The following is a 17,048-nucleotide window of genomic DNA, read 5'->3' as shown; positions in this document are numbered from 1 at the left end:
ACAAACATTAAACGAAATTACTTTTCCAGTAAAACAAAATACGCAAATTTAATGTTCCTCGCGTGTATGAAACTCCTAAATTAGTTGAAATACTTCATTAAAACAGTCACACAACTTTGTTTTGGTACACAAAAAGCTTCTCTAATGAACCAATTACTCTTTGTCTGGACTTAATTGCTTCACCCATTCAGGGTGTGAAGAATACGCTCTTAGAGCCACTACAGCGCTGACTTCCCACTGTCTCCATGACGGAATAACGAGAGTACATTGTCCTATTGTTATGTAAAAAAGATACGTCTCTACAGAAAATAAATAAATAAAAATCGAGGAGATATACTCGTATTTGCTCATGTAAATTGTCCTTTGATCAAATACCGGTTTCGAAAACCCTTTTATCTGACGAGCAAAATATCCTTTATTTGCTGGACTCTATTAAGTGGCTCCTCTTTTGTAGATTTTTTTATGAAATGGTGCCCCAATGTCGGTTTTGTAACATTATAATCGAGAAATGCGCTGTAAAGTACCGTTGTCCGGCCATAGTACAAAAGATTCTTGAGAAATCTCTACAATTTAATGTAGTTTCAATACCAGTGTTTCTTTTCAGTGGATGGCGAGTGATTCCATTCTATTATATCGCTCCCCTGCACATTGTATCCCCTATACGTGATAGCAACCCGCGCGACCTACTTTACACTTCGCTTCTCGCTTCGATGACACCCTTTAAAACTGATTGGGCAATTTATCTATGCCCTGACCACGTGCTTATACAAACATCGCGTAAATCATACTCCCGCTTTTATCCACAGTTATTTGGGATCCCTAAAACACGTGTTCCGCTTTCATTTATTCGATGAAACGTGCATGTCTCCCTTCTAATGAAGACGTCTTTTCCCTGTTTGTTCTTCTTGAGATTGTTAGATCTAGTTTAGATTTTAGAGACATCTAAGCTTTTACCAGCTATAAGCACTCATATTAAAATTTGGGTTCGACGTAAGCATTAATTTGTATATAATTTTGTTTAAGTAGACGGTGTATAGAGTGGTTAAAAACAAGCGAAGATATTGACCACGGCTTCTGTTATGCCGATCTAACATACTGACGCATGTTTGTATTATTCTAAGGTGGCAAAAAATTATTTGACAAACACTAATCTATTTTTTATTTAAAGTGGCAGTGTAACTAATGAACCATTAAGTGCAGTAAATATAAAATATTAAATTGTTATCGCTAAAATGGAACTAAACAATATAGATTTACTTGTAAGGCTTTGTCTCGGTCTACATTTCAGTACGCACTTATGATCTTAGAATGGCTTAGAAAGATAAAAATATCGGTGCCGATTGTAGAGTGAGGAATTTCTCATTGTCTAGCCTTAAAATTATAAGAATTAAACTAAATTTTGAACAAGACTTGTAGAATTAGGAATGCAAACCATACATGGATGAATCGAATCCATAAGTAGGATACACCACAATCACGTGTAGGTACATACAATGAATGCTACTTACTACTGGAATAAATTAGTGCCAATTGACCCATCATTAGAACCGAGATATACATTGTTTAGCGAGCTTGTCACCTAAGGAAAATTACGTCGAGATTTTCTCCTGCGGTACTTTTCATCAAGTTAAACATAACAAATAAATCACTTTACTTCTTGCCTCGTCATCGTTTCAGCAAAAATTTCAAACGCTTAGACTTTTGACGACCTCATCGTTTTCACTAACGAGCTGTTTCAAACGGAAAACAACTTTTCGTTGCCGCAAAAACCTTCAAAGTACTTTTAACTTGTTATAACAAAGTTGTCTAACAATTAGTATTGTTTATAAAATATTAGCAACAGTCATTTACATTGTTTATTATTCAATTAAAACATGTTCCGCGTTGAATATTTTATATAAAATCTTGAATTAAATAAAACTAATAAAGTGAATTTGTAGCGAGAAATCAATTATGACTTCAAGCATTCTGCTTTATGGTAATTTAATATTATATTAATACGCTTCTCTGAGAACTATTTGGGCGTCGGCAGGTCCAATAAAAGTGATTTAGTACCACTATTTGAATAGCCCGTTGACAGGTTTGTTTCAACACAACTCATTAATTATAGCTAATTGCTCTCTATTAGTTTTATAAACAAATAAATAGCCGCAAGGGAACTAATTGGCGTCACTCAGGAATCTGAAAAACTAACGGAGGAGTTGGAAATATTTATTTGTAAGATGGCTTGTTTATTTTAATTATATGCCGTGTTTATTTATCTTTAGAATATAAATATGTAGATAGACATAACTTTTTTTGACGTCGTATCTTTAGTAAAGAGCGAGAGTCAATTATAATTGAAATTGTATACTTAATGTATTGAAATGCCTGGAATATAATAAGACTTTACCTTTTCATGTTGAAGACTCTGAGAGGTCATCTACAAATTGATAAAGAATTCAGAAATGTCCTTTTTCTAATCTAGATCCGAGGTTAAATCTCTCACTATCAGTTCATATATTAAAACTTTCTTTACTTTGCATACCGATTTTATTGCCACTGGCCTCCGATGCAGACATTTTAAAAGATTTTTGCAGTACTACATGTTTTCTGGCAGTCATAGATCTTTTCGCGCCTGAAAAATGATAGCATTAGTCTGGCCAAGTAAATTGCAATAACAGCGTGCACTGTTTCTAAACATTGATGCTTTTAAGATCATAGTGAAACGAAAACATTTGCAGGAAAAAGTAAACGAAGCGTAATGCTTCAATCCTATTTAAGAGTTCTTTATTTACGCGAATGATTCTAAATTAGACGTGTTTCGCACAAAGGGAGTGAGGGTAAATAGCTCTTTGTGGTGCGGCGTCACGGGCGTTACGGGCGTCACGGCGCGGGGGCGAATATCCGTTGTTTGCGCAGGCTGCGCGCGTCGCGAGTTTCCTGTTATGGCGCCGCCCTGCACCCTCGCGCCCAGTAGCGCCGCCGGCCCGCCGCCGGCCGCACCAACATGTGACCGCACGCCCCGCTGCAAATCCAAGTCTTCCATTATGCATTAATCTAAAATATTATAGTATTAAGAAACCAAGTCTTCCATTAGATAAGTAAGTAGTTTTAAGATGCAAAGGGGCAGGGCGCCGCGTCGCGATCACAATAATAGAGTCGTCTTCGAGCGACTGTGGCGCGGCACGTTCCAAGCCGTGCTCGCGGGGCCGCAACGTAGGCCGCGCGCAGCTTCCCACGACCCCAACTCGGACATGTCGCTGGTACCGAGCGGTGCGCCGCACCAGGGCCCCTCCACTGTGCCGGACCCACTAGAACCCGCGCTCAGGACCATACTCGAGGGGCTGCGCAACTCGTGCTGCTGCCGGTGTAACTGTTCTGCGACAGAGCGCAACAACACTAACGAAAATTTGCAGGTCTGTCTCTCCAACGATGAGGAGAGGAAGTCCATGCGATCCGTCATAAGGTGTGCATTCAGTTTTATCGATTAGTACATAGGTACGCCATTGCACGCCATTTAGGTCGCTGCCCGTGGAGCGATATGCAATCTACATTTAATGAAAGTTATGTTCGCAGTACTAACAGGGATTTAATTGAAGTAATATTCGATTTTACACGTTTTAGATATTGTGTATTGTGTGTAGTTGGTTCTCGATCGTATGCAATTTATTTTTATGTTTTATATTGGTTTGAGTATAGAAGGTGGTGCTAAAATTTTACTATTTCCCTATTTTAGCGCACTTAAGTGCCGTTCAGGTAAATATGAGTCTCAAATCCGATCTTACATTACGCATTCCGCTATAGTTGACAATCAATATTTGGACGGCGTATCATGCGCCGTCGCGATATCATGCGCGTAGAGTTGCAACTTGCAGTTAAATGCATCGAGCGGGCGGGGGAGGTGACGATTTATTGAGGGTGTGGTTGTCGTGCAGCGTTCGCGAGACGCACGCGGTCGCAGAGGCGCAGCAGGCGAAGAACGCACGTCTCCGTGACGCGTTCGGCATCTCGCCGCGCTTCGTGGAGGGCACCTCGCTCGACCCCGAGCGGCGCGCGCGCGACCAGGCGGCGCGCTACCCGCTCGTGCGCACGCCCAGCCATGAGCACGACGAGCGGGACGAACCACCCGCCAAGAAGAAAAAGAAAAGAAGGTATACCACCATACATACCATACATACCACTGATATTAAACAGCCTCTTCAACAATATTATTATGCAGACGGCTTTAGAACTCTGCTATGATACTAAAGCGTTTATGTTTACTTATCATGAAATATTAAATTGATTTGTAGGTCAGGTAAACTCATAATATTATCGCAAGCAGATAGGAATTTAGAATTCAAGCTGATTTATGAATCACATCAATTTTATAAATCCAGAAATACTTCATATTATCATGATGGAACATTTTGTTTGCAGTGCATCACCTGAGCCCAAGAAATTGAAAAAGAAAAAGTCCAAAAAGAATAAAAAGGAGAAGTAAGTGGAAACAGAAATTTATTTATTACATTTTTTATTTGTTTTATTTAAGATATTATTTGTAAATGTTGGCATAAATTTCATAGATTACATTTGAACCCAGACAGGTGACTCTACGGTTGTCTAAGAGGCAAGTATCAAAACTATTTTTGTATAGTCCTTTTTTTGTATTTTATTGTATGAACAAAGTATCAAATATGTCTGGTGATGGTTTCAGCGAAAGAAAGATGTTGTGGAACTACATAAATAGGTATAGTATATAGTTTAATTAGTTTGTTAAACCCTTACTTCCTACTTTTTACTTATTTATTCTTGAAACAAAGCAAGTGTGAGTTGTTGTAAAGATTACTTCTATGCTCCTTGATACTTTAAAACAGTAGTAATTGACATTTAAAATATCAAAAAGCATAGAAGTTTTAGAATATTTATCAAAACCTTAAAAAAAGTCATGAATAATTTCTGAACCTGAAAAAATCACACTTTTTCCCTATTCTTCCAACTTATAAGGATTATGACTCTTCGTTTGTTCAATATTTCTCAGGAGGCAAAACATTTGTTCAGTTTAAATTATGTTATTTGTTTCTCATAGATGTACATTCCACCTATATTTTTTTAAAGGAAATGTGGGTATGTATGTTTATGCTTAAAACTCAAGAACAACAAATCGCAGGTTTTTAAACAGTATTATGTTTTTTCTCAATTAACACAAGACTAAGATGTAACTTTTTAAACAAATCTATAAAAAATATAATATTTCTTACACTGCTACTTGGAACTTTAAAATTGGATTAAATTTTAAGCTGCCATTAGACTTAAGGCCTTACGGATAACTGTCAGATAACTATCCAAAAGATAAAGTGACAGCAATTGTATGAAAAAATCTGTCAAAATATTGATAAGCTAACTGAAATTTATTCGTAAGCGGTGAGACCGAGGCTAACTAAAAGTATTTTATTTTTAAAAAGATTTGCAAGACACACAGTACTTGTTTAAATTAAAGTATAGATTACAATGCGTATAACAGTATAACCTTATTTCACATGATTGTACAGCTGTTGTAAATGTCACTACTTACACATATTTGTACAGGTTTTATTATGTATGTATACACAAGAATGTAAAAAGATTATTTTATATACAAACTTTGGTTTTGAGCGACGTTTTGGGACTGAAAAGCTCTACCAATAAAAAAGTATTGTTACTACTGTCTTTTTAAATGAAAATATACTTATCAAAATGGTGTTATTTGGCTTCGAAAAATATTGGGAAATTAAATTATGATACTAAACTTTGGTTTCACTGAGTGTTGACAGGAAAATTGTAAAATAAATCAAAATTAATGATAACAATTTGTTATCAGGCAAGAGTCAAGCAAGAAAAAGAAGAAGCGCTCCAAGTCTCCCGACACCGAGAGTTCATCGAGCTCCGAGGCACAGGACAGCGACTCCGCGTCCTCTGAAGATGACAGACAAAAGAAGAAGAAGAAGGTAATTCACACTTGTCCAACCTTCTCACACCGCCATACTCTAAGACTAGGAGTGCTGCCTTCAAAGATTATGTTTGATTCGCTTCCAAACAAACATACGCTTCAAACATTACTTATTATTTAACTATGGGGTCCTTACAATCATGACAGTCTTATCTTGAATCTAGAACATCAAAAACATAATCTTTGATTCAAAGGTTTAACAACTCCGTGTGTGGGGGTTTGGGACAGAGTTTATAATGTTGCCACACGATACCTCGATATATTAACTCGGGATTGTTTCGGTGTGTACGACGACACTCGACTTCACAACCTTACTCAATGCTCCGTCCTTCTAGCTATAGACAGACCTCGCAACTACCGACTAGCTCAAGTAGCACTTTGCTTTCTTATTTTATGTTTAATGATGTGACCGACACGATGGCCTGGTACAATCAACTCTCGGCACTATCCTCTTGCATAAAGATATTGGCTTCACGAATTTTGGTTTGTGTATAATTTCCTCACGACCCTGTCTCCATCCCTCTCTTGTGCAGTAGACGATTGACGAACTAACTGTAGTTACCTTGTACCCTCACAGTGCACTGTGTACTGTGTACAGCTGACCGTCCGTCCCGTCCGATATATTGTTCCACTAGTTGATTGTGGGGCGACCGATCGTATTATTTAAATGTTTATTGTCTTCTTACCTCATTTTATTTTATTTTTCTGTAAATACAAGAAATAGCCAGTAAAAATTATCTGTTTAACTGTGCATCATTTCATAGGATAGCCATCTTTATCTGAAGAAATAACGTATACTGTAAGTATATCACAAAACAATAACACTCAGTAAGAAACACTATGTTAGGTGAATACTAAAATTATGTACGTCCGTGATCATTTTGGTAGTGCATTGTTTAACTTGGCATTTGTGACTAACATGTGATGACGAACACGATGACGTGTACGTGTACGTAACGTGTACGTACAGCGGGAGCGAGGGGTCCAAGTGTGCACAGTTATTACATGCATGGTGTTTGTAGCCCTCAGAACAGATGGTGGTCTCACATTGTACGTGTACGCGACCTAACTCTGTGTGTTCTATAAAAACTACTCTCATTGTTTACAACAAACGATCACTTGCAACGATTCTTATCTTGAAAAAAGTAAAATGTGCTACTGCTTTACATTTAAACTGCATTCTAGAATTTTGTTTTGGAGAAAGAATAATAGTAGCGAGTATGTTTTTATACTACACACGCAATGTTAATATCCAGACTGTCTGATTATTAAAATGTAAACTAATCCATAACATTCTCCCTCTTCTCATTTATCCAAAACGTAATTAAGGATGCTCCACATGTTTAAATGGTATACAATACCACCACCGTTTGTTAAATAAGGTACGTTACCGAAGTGTTATATTTACATTTGATTTTTGTGTATTACATGTATTTTATGTACATTCAGTTGACCCGTTATGTGTTACTAACAGTCATTATATAATAAGTAACGCACCGGTGCCAACCTCTCCGGACTTGTGTTCTCTATACATATATATCTATATATTTATGTTTCTCCTTGGTTTCTCGTACTGAGAATGTTATGGATGCGCTCTAATATAACATTCTGAATAACGTCCAGTTAACACTTGCGAACAGATTACATATTTATTTATAACTCGCTTCCATCGATAGCTTTAAGTATATTTTTGTTTTTGTCTTCTATAAATATTTCGTTTGACGCCTCGATTTTTCTATTCCTTATTAGAATGCATGTGTAAAAGTGATTTTATTTTAAATATTTTTTGTTTTATGGAAGTTCTTCATTCGGTGTTGTCGTCGCGTGAAGAATTTCATGTATAATTTTTAGTGGACTATGTTTATTTGCCATTACCACTATAGTCTATTGTATTGGCACTGGTGTTGTATGCCCGTTTGTGTGAACTATTATATTTACTTTTGTTGTCCAATTTTGAACAGAAAAAGTCGAGCAGCAGACGCCGCGGCACTAGCGAGCCGTCAAGCCGTGAGAGGTAAGACAAAACCCTAGCACATAATACGTTATGATAAATAAAATATTTTCAATATGCTACGTTTCGATATGGCCGCCTTGAAATTCGGCGAACATATATTTATTAGCTGTTGATAGTGAATCAAAATAAATTATTATTTTAATGAGTATACATTGCAATTAACTTTTTAAATTAGAAATTCGAGATTTCTAGAACCAAATACTAATGTTTTTATTTTTAGTTCCCCAGTTAAACACACAAAAGAGAAGCCAAGGGAGCGTTCAGTAGACAGGACAAACAACGTGCACCACAAGAAGTCAGACAAGGAGCGCGACGAGCGCAGCAGGAAGTATGACAAACGTGAGGAGCACCCGCGCGACGCCCGCCAGAACGACCGCCGCCGGGACCGCAGCCCCTCGCCAGAAGACAGGGACACCTCGCCCGAGTACCGACAACGATCATACATCACCAAAATAGAAAACAAAAAACGAGAACCATCTCGAGAAGATGACCGGCGCAAGAATTCTAAAACCTCTAAGCGTGATCGCCAAAGGTCTTCACCAGAATCAGAGACCGAACCTCCCAAGCGAGCGGAGAAGAGAAACAAGAAGAATTACAGAGAGCCCAGCTCTTCACCACCACCGGAGAAAAGGAAGAAGAAGAGCTCCTCCCCAGAATATAGGAAGAAGGAGAATAGTTACTACAATAGAAAAGATATAGACAGAAACGCTGGAGAGAGCAGCAGGAACCATCGAGATGAGCGAGCTTCGAGACGAAGTGAGACCCCAGATAACCGTAAAAAGAGACAGGATGAGTCTAACAATAGGAAGGAAAGAGATGGCAAGTATGAGAAGGGCACCAAGAATAACCATGAACGTTATGAGGAAGGTCCGTCGAAACGTAATAAAGAAAATAATGATGATAAATCGCGTAGGAAGAAAGATAGGAGCGTGTCTAAGGAAAGACGAGACACTTCCCCGGAGTACAAGGAACGCTCGCCAGCTAAGAACCATAAGAATGGTAGAGAATCACGCAAAGACTCAAGCAAATCTCAGAAAAATTCCAGAACAGAAAGAAAATATTCATCATCTGAATCAGAGTCAGAATCACAGACAAAACAAAAGTCTAAAGAAGAGAAAAAATCCAAAAGTAAATCTCGTTATTATAAGGAAAGAAGCGCATCGCCGAGGGAGCTAAGAAAGCGAAGCGCGTCACCGAAGGACCATCGTAAGCGTAGTGCGTCGCCGAAAGATCACCGGAAGCGAAGCGCTTCCCCAAAAGACAACAGAAAACGTAGTGTTTCACCAAAAAATCATCGAAAGCGAAGCGCGTCACCCAAGGACCATAGAAAGAAAAGTGTTTCGCCGAAAGATAGCCGCAAGCGAAGCGCTTCGCCTAAAGAACATAGAAGGAGGAGTCCTTCACCCAAGGAACATCGGAAGCGAAGCGTTTCACCAAAAGATCATCGCAAGCGTAGCGTTTCTCCGAAAGATCATAGAAAACGCAGCGTTTCACCGAAAGGTAACCGCAAACGAAGCGTGTCGCCGAAAGATAATCGCAAGCGAAGTCCATCACCGAGAGATCAGCGGAAACGCAGCCCATCGCCAAGGGGTCAAAGGAAACGGAGCCCCTCACCTGACAACAAAACGAAAGAATCACCAGCAAAAAACAAATCAAGAAAAAAGTCCGAAGACAAAGATAGCGCCGGACCTAGTAGGAAATCTCCCACCCCCGAGGAAAGGCCACGACGTAAGAGCCCTAGCAGATCCAAGTCCCGCACTCCACGAAAAAGCTCAAAGAAAGAGAAACTAAATAGTCAAACAGCTAACGCAAAGGGTAAGAAGTCGTCTGAACGACGCTCGTCGTCTCCGAAAACCGAAAATAGAGACAGGTCAGATAAGGAAAGAAACCACGTGAGCAGAGACACTCACAAGGACAGGTCGAGGTCTCGTTCAGCTCGTAAAAGCAGAAGCACATCTAGTCTCAGCTATTCCCCTGCGCGTCGCAGCCCAGAACGTTACCGCGATATTATAGAAGCACTACCAGAGAAAGACAAGCGAAAATATATCAAATCTCCATCTGACCTGCACCCTAAGAAGAAAAAGAAGAAGAAAAGCAATGAATTATTGGAGAACTACAGACCTACCGTGGTGTGCATGAGCGGTGACTCGTCGTCCGATACCGACGCCTCCGCGGACCTTTACCCGATAAGAATAGAAGAGGGGGACCAGCCGGAGGAATATTGTAGAGAATTGCATAAGCTTAAGGAGAGGGTGGCTCAATTGACGAAGTCTTCGTACGTGCACGTGCACAGGAGGTTGGCGGAGGTGAATGGTCCTTCGACGTCGCAGGCGGGTGGAGACGCTAGGCCGAGCCAGGACGAGAGGCCGAGGGCTGGGAGCTCGAGCGTCGTAGTCGATGTAGATCTGGTGAGCGCGGAGGCGGAGGCGCAGACTGCTAATAGGAGTGAGGAAGCGGTTGCTAAGAAGGAGAAGACTCCTCCAGCGAGTGGCAGTGGTGAAGTGAAGAAACGTTCCCGCAGCGCGTCCCGGCGCAGCTGGTCGCGCTCCACGTCGCGGCGCTCTCGCTCGCGCTCCAAATCGCGCGGCAAGTCGTCGCGCTCCCGCTCCCGCTCCAGGTCGCGGTCCCGCTCCTCGCGCTCACGATCCCGCTCTTATTCCTCGTCGAGGTGAGTTTATATTGACTAACATTCATTAACATTATCTTGTTCGTAGTAAATTCAATAAAATTTAATGTAACACAGACCGTCATCATTCACAAAACAGTGTTAGTTTTAAACCTACAATTTGAAAATAAGAGATGCTCGATATTATGATCGCTCATCTCTGTATCCAAGGATACTGATATAATTTGATAATGACAGATTATCTACAAATATAATGTGCATATCAAGCGTATTCGAAGATCTCAATATAGCCTTCAAGTGTTCAAATTCCATACTAAAATGTTTGTTATGAATATTTTCCAGGCGGTCGCGCTCAAGTCGGTCGAGTTCGTACAGCAGTCGGAGTTCGTCGCGCTCGTCCCGGAGCTCCTCACGTTCCACTAGATCCTCTAGGTACTAATCACTTTGCACTATATACATATACCTAGATTTACTTGAAAAAAGGTTCCAACAATAAAAAACGCAATTTTTGAAGTTCGATATATCAATGTGAGGTGATTTCAGTTTTAAAATATCTTAAGAAATGTTTAACAATTTTATTGTTGGATGCTTTAATAATTGAGCTGTTTCCATCCAAGAATGTTTGTTACATTGTTTAATATCTTTATTGTAATTTCGTATTTGCGAACGAAGACCCGTTTCGAAACATTTTAGCTGAAGTAATCCAGGGACAAAACGACAGGCAGAAAATATGTAAAACATTGAAACGGGTCTGAATTATCTAGAAAAATGGAAACAACTCAACGAAACGACAAACGAATAAACAATATAATTAACATCGAACATTCTCTTTTGTCTATGAATACGAACTACTATCGAATGCATGCATGCGTACGTAACGATCAGAACAATGACGGGCGTGTACGCCGATTACCGTAGATCGAGCGACACGCGGCCGCGCTCTCGCTCGCGCTCGCCCTCCATCCCGCGCCGCGCCGGCTCGCCCAGCTTTCTGGACCGCCGCCGCATCACGAGGTCTGTCGCACACCGACACTCGCATCGTGCTTTATAACACTACATTAATATACAATAATGCTATATCGTAGAATGCATTTTTTAAAACTATTTTTAAGATGTTTTTCCAAGTAGAGTTAAAAGCACTGTGTTAGTGATTTAGGTTTTAAAGTGCAATTATTGGTGATGATTTATTTGATACAACAAAAATGAGACCAATTTATTGACATTTAGCAACTAAGTGTCTCCGCTTGCTGCTGTACAAAGCTTATGCTAAATATTGGTTAGTTTAATCAATGAATTTTACCCAAAATGTTTTACTAGAACATTACATGAAAATTGAAAATATAATTATAGACTGTTTTAATATAAAAGTTTACTATATATTTATCAAATAAACATCACAAATGGTTGCAAGGTGTGTTCTAACATTTTTCGTGTGTCGCTTGTGGTACTGATTTTGTTTATTTTATAGATATTGTGTGCTTGTGATATAATTTGCGTGTGTCATATCATGTAGATACTGTAGTCGTTTCGATGTTTTTACTAACAAATGTTTTCATAAAATGGTCTTAGCACATAGTTATTTGCTTTATGGTCACTTTTTTAATTCTAGCTATAATGGATATCTCTTTATTTGCAATATGGGTTTTACTCATTCCAAAAATAGCTGAATTGGATTAAAATTTGCTTAACCACTTTGATTCCCTGACGTCTTATTAGATACATTGTCAAATAAAACCACTGTGCTTTGACCTTGAAAAAGAACTCGGACTCATTCTTATTATTTCGTTCGGAGCTTGATTGAAAATAGAGCTTAAACCTTTTTCTTATTAGTATCGCGCCAAAATTATTTGAAAAATATATTTTCTCCAGCACTATTGTAGCTCCATGATATGGCACCAAAATTTATAGTATTTTCTTTTCCTATTATCTATTTTTTTTTGTTTTCTTTATAGAAAAAAGTCACGAAAGTATAGCACGAGTTCAGAAGACACAAATAGTAGCTCCGATTAGTGAAGTGATTGTGTTAGTGTGGACTTAGTTTAAGTAATATTATGTATTTTTATTAAATAAGGCCTATTTTTTACATAATATATTCCTAAAACCCTTTTTCATTTCTCTTATTATCTGCAAGGCAGTAAGGTAATGTGACAAGATGTATTGAAATTAGTCGAACAACTACAATTCTGCACTCTCGTATCACAATTTAGTGTTTTGGATGAAGTTTCCAAAAATCTAGTTCCTTCGAAATACGTTAGAGGCGCTGATCGATCTTTCATACAAAACTCTTCAATGGCTATTCCATACTGAGCCATGCTCATTTGAAATAGCTCTTCAAAAGATCTTGTCCCTTTATTCTTTGCTTGTACAACTGGGTGTCCAATTTAATTAATTGTATATGAGTGAATTTTGTTCTCGTATTGACTGTGAAAAATATATAAATACTCATTTTCATTGGTCAGTATTTCATATTAACGAGTTTGAGTGTGTGCGGCTAACATTGATCATGCTAATGGGGTGTGCTACTAGATTTAAGAATAATATAATATACTTAAGTTAAAGAGAACCTTACAATTTTATAATAAATATTACTTAAGATAAACTACCAGAAGCGAAATGCAGATGATATGATGTTTATAAGAGGCTAAATAGATGAATAATAGTAATTTTTCCTCCGTAGCGCACCCATAATAGATCTTACGTACACGTCAAACAAATTCAAATATAGAAGAAGATAAGCCAATCGTATGGAGTTTACACTGAACGCCGCCAGATGTAGTGAGTGTGCTATAGAAATTACCGCCACTTTTATGTTTCAAGATTATTCATTTGTTTTATCACATTAAAGTTTATTGTGAATATTTTTTGGTTTTATTTTATTTTATTATTGCTGCATGGTAGTGCTAGCATTTTTTTATAGTTACAAAGCTTGTGATGGATTATTTTGCTATGAATGCCAACTGGTAAGAGGTAAGTCCTTTTTACATCAATTTAACTCAGCTCATTAAATATGATTGTTAGTTTATTACGTGATCAAGTTTTCAAGAATAATATTCTATTGTTTATTAAAAAACTAGTGTCAAAATTATTACATTTAGTTTGGAATTTAAATAAATTTGTTGAAAATGAAGTCAAGATCTTACTCCTCCAACATTTTGTGAGAAGGGGATTTTGGGGATGGGCCCCAACAGTGGTATTGTAATGGGTTTTTATAAGTATTTCAATTTGAAAGTGAGCTCATCGCATGTCCATGTAATGTCATCTAACTATACTAACGTCGCCTCCATGTACTAACAACTAACACATTAACAACAGCGCTCGCAAACGCCCGATCCCTTACCGGAGGCCTACGCCTTCGTCGCCGAGCAGCAGCTCCAGCAGCCGCACCTCAGAGGACACCTGGTCTCGTGAAGAAAGAGAATAACGAATAGTTTCTGAGTATTATCGAGTACTCGAGCGAGGGGTTAAATTGTTACACTTATACAGGTTCGGTGATGGCACTAATGACAATGACAGTGATGATGATGATGATGATGACGACATCGATAATATCGAGATCAGCGATGTCAGCGATGGTGATAGTGATGAATCTTAAATCGTAGTGCCTGTATATCGTCATTGAATGTCATCCATAAATGACGATCACCAGTTCTATGCTGGAATATAAGTAACAATTAACTCGTTTGATGTATTGATAATACTCAGATTTCGTTTCAAAGGAACGACACACAGGATTTAGTAAATGGCGCTTGTTCTCTTTCAAAATGGGTTTCAACGTCAAGTTTTGCACTTCAATTTATTTTTCTAGCATTTACGTATCCACGATATATAACATTTTGTATTTTTTGGTCGATATGTAAATACTGTGTGGTAGGTAATAGGCCAAATTGAAATTTTGATTGATGTTTTATCAAGTATAGATTAAGATATTTTATCTAGTCAAATGTGCTAATCATACATTCCTTAGTGGGAAAGATCTCTGATTCATTTATTTCGCATTTTATTTGTTGGTAATTTTATTTGTTATTATTTATTTATTGAAATCTAAAATACTCTAGTCGAAATGTGAGTACCTTCATTTATTTTAAGTGCAATATATTTATTGACATTTGATATTTACACTAAATTATTTCAATAATTTAATTCTATTAGTACCTAATTATTACTATTATTTATTTTAAATTATGAAAACCTATATGATAGAATAGTAAATAAGATATTATGTTAGTGATATGAACAATTGTGTTGTATAAACAATTGAAACATAATATTATTCGTTTCAATAACAATGAGCAATAATTATGTGAAATAATCAATAATACTCAAATAACAGTGAAACAGTTTTAATAAATATCAAAATATACAAAAATACATCATATACATTTGATTTGTATAGACAAATCACATTTTAAATGCACTGCAAGAATTGATTTGCCAACTTAATTTAGCATCATAGTGTTAGACTATTTCACAAAATGTATATTTAGATTACAAACCTATTGGTATAGGTATTGAATTCAATTGCTGTTGTCAAATAAAGTACCCCCGATACAATAACATTTTTTCATTAACATATCTCTTACACCTAAATTGTTTCCCAATACTTACAATTGTATAAAAACACACTGATCAACTAATCATATCGCGAATATAGATTAGATAATTTCCACCTCACTGGATCAATGTCGTACTATCTTATTACAATTAAATGCTAATTCAACCTTGAAGAAAATTGCCGTAACAATATCGGAATTATTAAGTAAATACGTTACATCATATGCATACTTTTTTTGTGACTAAATGCTTGAATAAAGTGTCTTGAGCTTACAAAGGAGTTGCAAATAGTACTAATAGTAAAAAGTGTTTAAACAGCCGAAACAAGATAACATGACAAGTTTACATCACAGGTTCATTAACCCCTTAACTTTTGACCCTACACTTTATTGCCTAAACATGTGTAAATATTTATAAAAACTTAATGATGTCTGTTATTCATCACAGAAGTATATATTAGCACCCACCACCTTGTGTTGAGTTGTGTTTTCAGTTCTTTTTCTGGCTCTGCTGGCGCCTCTTGGTGGCCAGGAACATTGCCCATCCAAAACCAACAAGGTTCATAAAGAGAACTCTTAACTGTGAAAATAAAAAAGATAGTATTTACAATCAACACAATAACAGATTATAAGTCTTCTATCTTTAGATTAATTCATTCTTTTAGATAACAATATATATAGGTGGCCTAAAATATAAGGATGACCTATTTAAAATATTGAATTGCTCCTATTAAGAAACTGTAATATTCAAGTTCTAAAACTCACCATAGGAGGAACTAGAGCCAGGTTGATAACTTGGAACAAAGTGAGCCACTTCCAGTTAGCTTCAAGAACAGGTAAGTACAGTGCAAACAACTGTTTCAAGGCTGCTTTGTGGTTCTTGCCCTCAAATCTGGCCAGTGTGTACAGGGAGAAGGCTTGAATCAATGGGGCATAGAGTAATCTTTCAAATAGAACCTTCTTTACTAGAGGGAATGCCACTACTTCTTCAGGGAATATTCTTTCAACAAGCTCGTAGAAGTAGTGAGGAATTGTACCTCCAAACAGCAAACTGAAATTTCAATGACAATCACATTAATGAATTATTCATGAATAAAATTAAATGCTGGATTTTTTGTTTCCAACATTACAATCAAGTTTTTAATTAACCTTCACATTGTATTATTTAATTTTTCACACATTATTTAAATATACAGACCACTTTTAATATCTAATATAGTATTTTCAAACAATTTATAATAGATAAATAGAATTACTTATTACTTATCTAACACATTGTAAGACTTTATCAGTATAATTTATGCACAAATAACTTCTAAGATAACTTACCCATAGAGGCCAAAGGCTAAAATTGGGTCTAGCCTGATATGTTCACCAGCCACTAACTGTGACGCGATACTGCCTGCTGTACCCACCACACAACTGGAAATATATATTCATTAAGTCATAATAAATTATATAGTCATACCTACTTTCTACTAAGTTACGAAGTTGTTAACAAAGTTAGACTTTGGAACCACACTTAGCATGTCAAGTAATCTATACAATAAAAGGTTGATGACTTTACAATACATAAATTACAAAAGTTAACATCATTACTTACCTTGTTATAGCTTTAGTTTTTATAGGATGTAAATATAAATTCTGTAAATACGACGACAGCAAATTCATAATGGGTTTTGATAAGGCCATTTTTTCTCAGGGAATAAATAATTGTTATGTATCACAGTCAAGGCGCTTATGATCTAAAACGATTAATCTGCGCGTATTTGCCGAATAACTGATAATAAAAGTATTTAATTCTGTTATCTGTTATCAACAAACGTAGTCAGGCAAACCATAAACAAGTTCACTTTGACAGATGACAGCACACTGAACGGTGACCACAGAGTAAAATAAGGATACCAT

General features: G+C 37.2%; 2 protein-coding genes across 13 annotated transcripts in view; one reads left to right on the top strand and one right to left on the bottom strand.

Moving 5' to 3' along the window:
- Nucleotides 1-14,934, top strand: part of Srrm234 (Serine-arginine repetitive matrix 2/3/4) — a 27,564-nt gene extending 12,630 nt beyond the window's left edge. For 2 of the 12 annotated variants that reach the window (XM_076113795.1, XM_076113806.1), the window contains 10 exons: nucleotides 3,918-4,133; nucleotides 4,402-4,461; nucleotides 4,565-4,591; nucleotides 4,679-4,711; nucleotides 5,822-5,948; nucleotides 7,912-7,964; nucleotides 8,185-10,632; nucleotides 10,933-11,022; nucleotides 11,476-11,604; nucleotides 13,903-14,934. In XM_076113795.1, coding sequence (XP_075969910.1) covers nucleotides 3,918-4,133; nucleotides 4,402-4,461; nucleotides 4,565-4,591; nucleotides 4,679-4,711; nucleotides 5,822-5,948; nucleotides 7,912-7,964; nucleotides 8,185-10,632; nucleotides 10,933-11,022; nucleotides 11,476-11,604; nucleotides 13,903-14,011 — 3,292 coding nt within the window. In that variant the 3' untranslated portion in view covers nucleotides 14,012-14,934. Of the gene's footprint in view, nucleotides 1-2,972; nucleotides 3,449-3,917; nucleotides 4,134-4,401; nucleotides 4,462-4,564; nucleotides 4,592-4,678; nucleotides 4,712-5,821; nucleotides 5,949-7,911; nucleotides 7,965-8,184; nucleotides 10,633-10,932; nucleotides 11,023-11,475; nucleotides 11,605-12,542; nucleotides 12,697-13,267; nucleotides 13,449-13,902 lie in introns of those variants that run through there. The other 10 variants (XM_076113796.1, XM_076113794.1, XM_076113802.1 and 7 more) reach the window with 10 other exon arrangements.
- Nucleotides 14,915-17,004, bottom strand: LOC142972572 (peroxisomal membrane protein 2). The gene is made up of 4 exons (XM_076113807.1): nucleotides 16,744-17,004; nucleotides 16,470-16,562; nucleotides 15,906-16,191; nucleotides 14,915-15,720 (listed from the first exon to the last, which is right to left on the bottom strand). Exons 1-4 carry the CDS (start codon nucleotides 16,830-16,832, stop codon nucleotides 15,631-15,633), a joined length of 558 nt encoding a protein of 185 aa, XP_075969922.1. The 5' UTR covers nucleotides 16,833-17,004; the 3' UTR covers nucleotides 14,915-15,630.
- Between the last annotated feature and the right edge of the window lie 44 nt (nucleotides 17,005-17,048).

This window comes from Anticarsia gemmatalis, chromosome 4 (assembly GCF_050436995.1).
Source record: "Anticarsia gemmatalis isolate Benzon Research Colony breed Stoneville strain chromosome 4, ilAntGemm2 primary, whole genome shotgun sequence".
Classification (NCBI taxonomy): Eukaryota; Metazoa; Arthropoda; class Insecta; order Lepidoptera; family Erebidae; genus Anticarsia; species Anticarsia gemmatalis.
Note: the sequence above shows the minus strand (reverse complement) of the source record. Positions and strands in the feature narration are given on the sequence as shown.

Excerpts from the sequence above, each read along its gene's own strand:
- LOC142972572 (XM_076113807.1), bottom strand. The coding sequence starts at position 16,832 with ATGGCCTTATCAAAACCCATTATGAATTTGCTGTCGTCGTATTTACAG. Across the intron at positions 16,192-16,469 it reads TTAGCCTTTGGCCTCTATGG|TTTGCTGTTTGGAGGTACAA; the intron begins GTAAGTTATCTT and ends TTGAAATTTCAG. Across the intron at positions 15,721-15,905 it reads TGGCTCTAGTTCCTCCTATG|TTAAGAGTTCTCTTTATGAA; the intron begins GTGAGTTTTAGA and ends TTATTTTCACAG.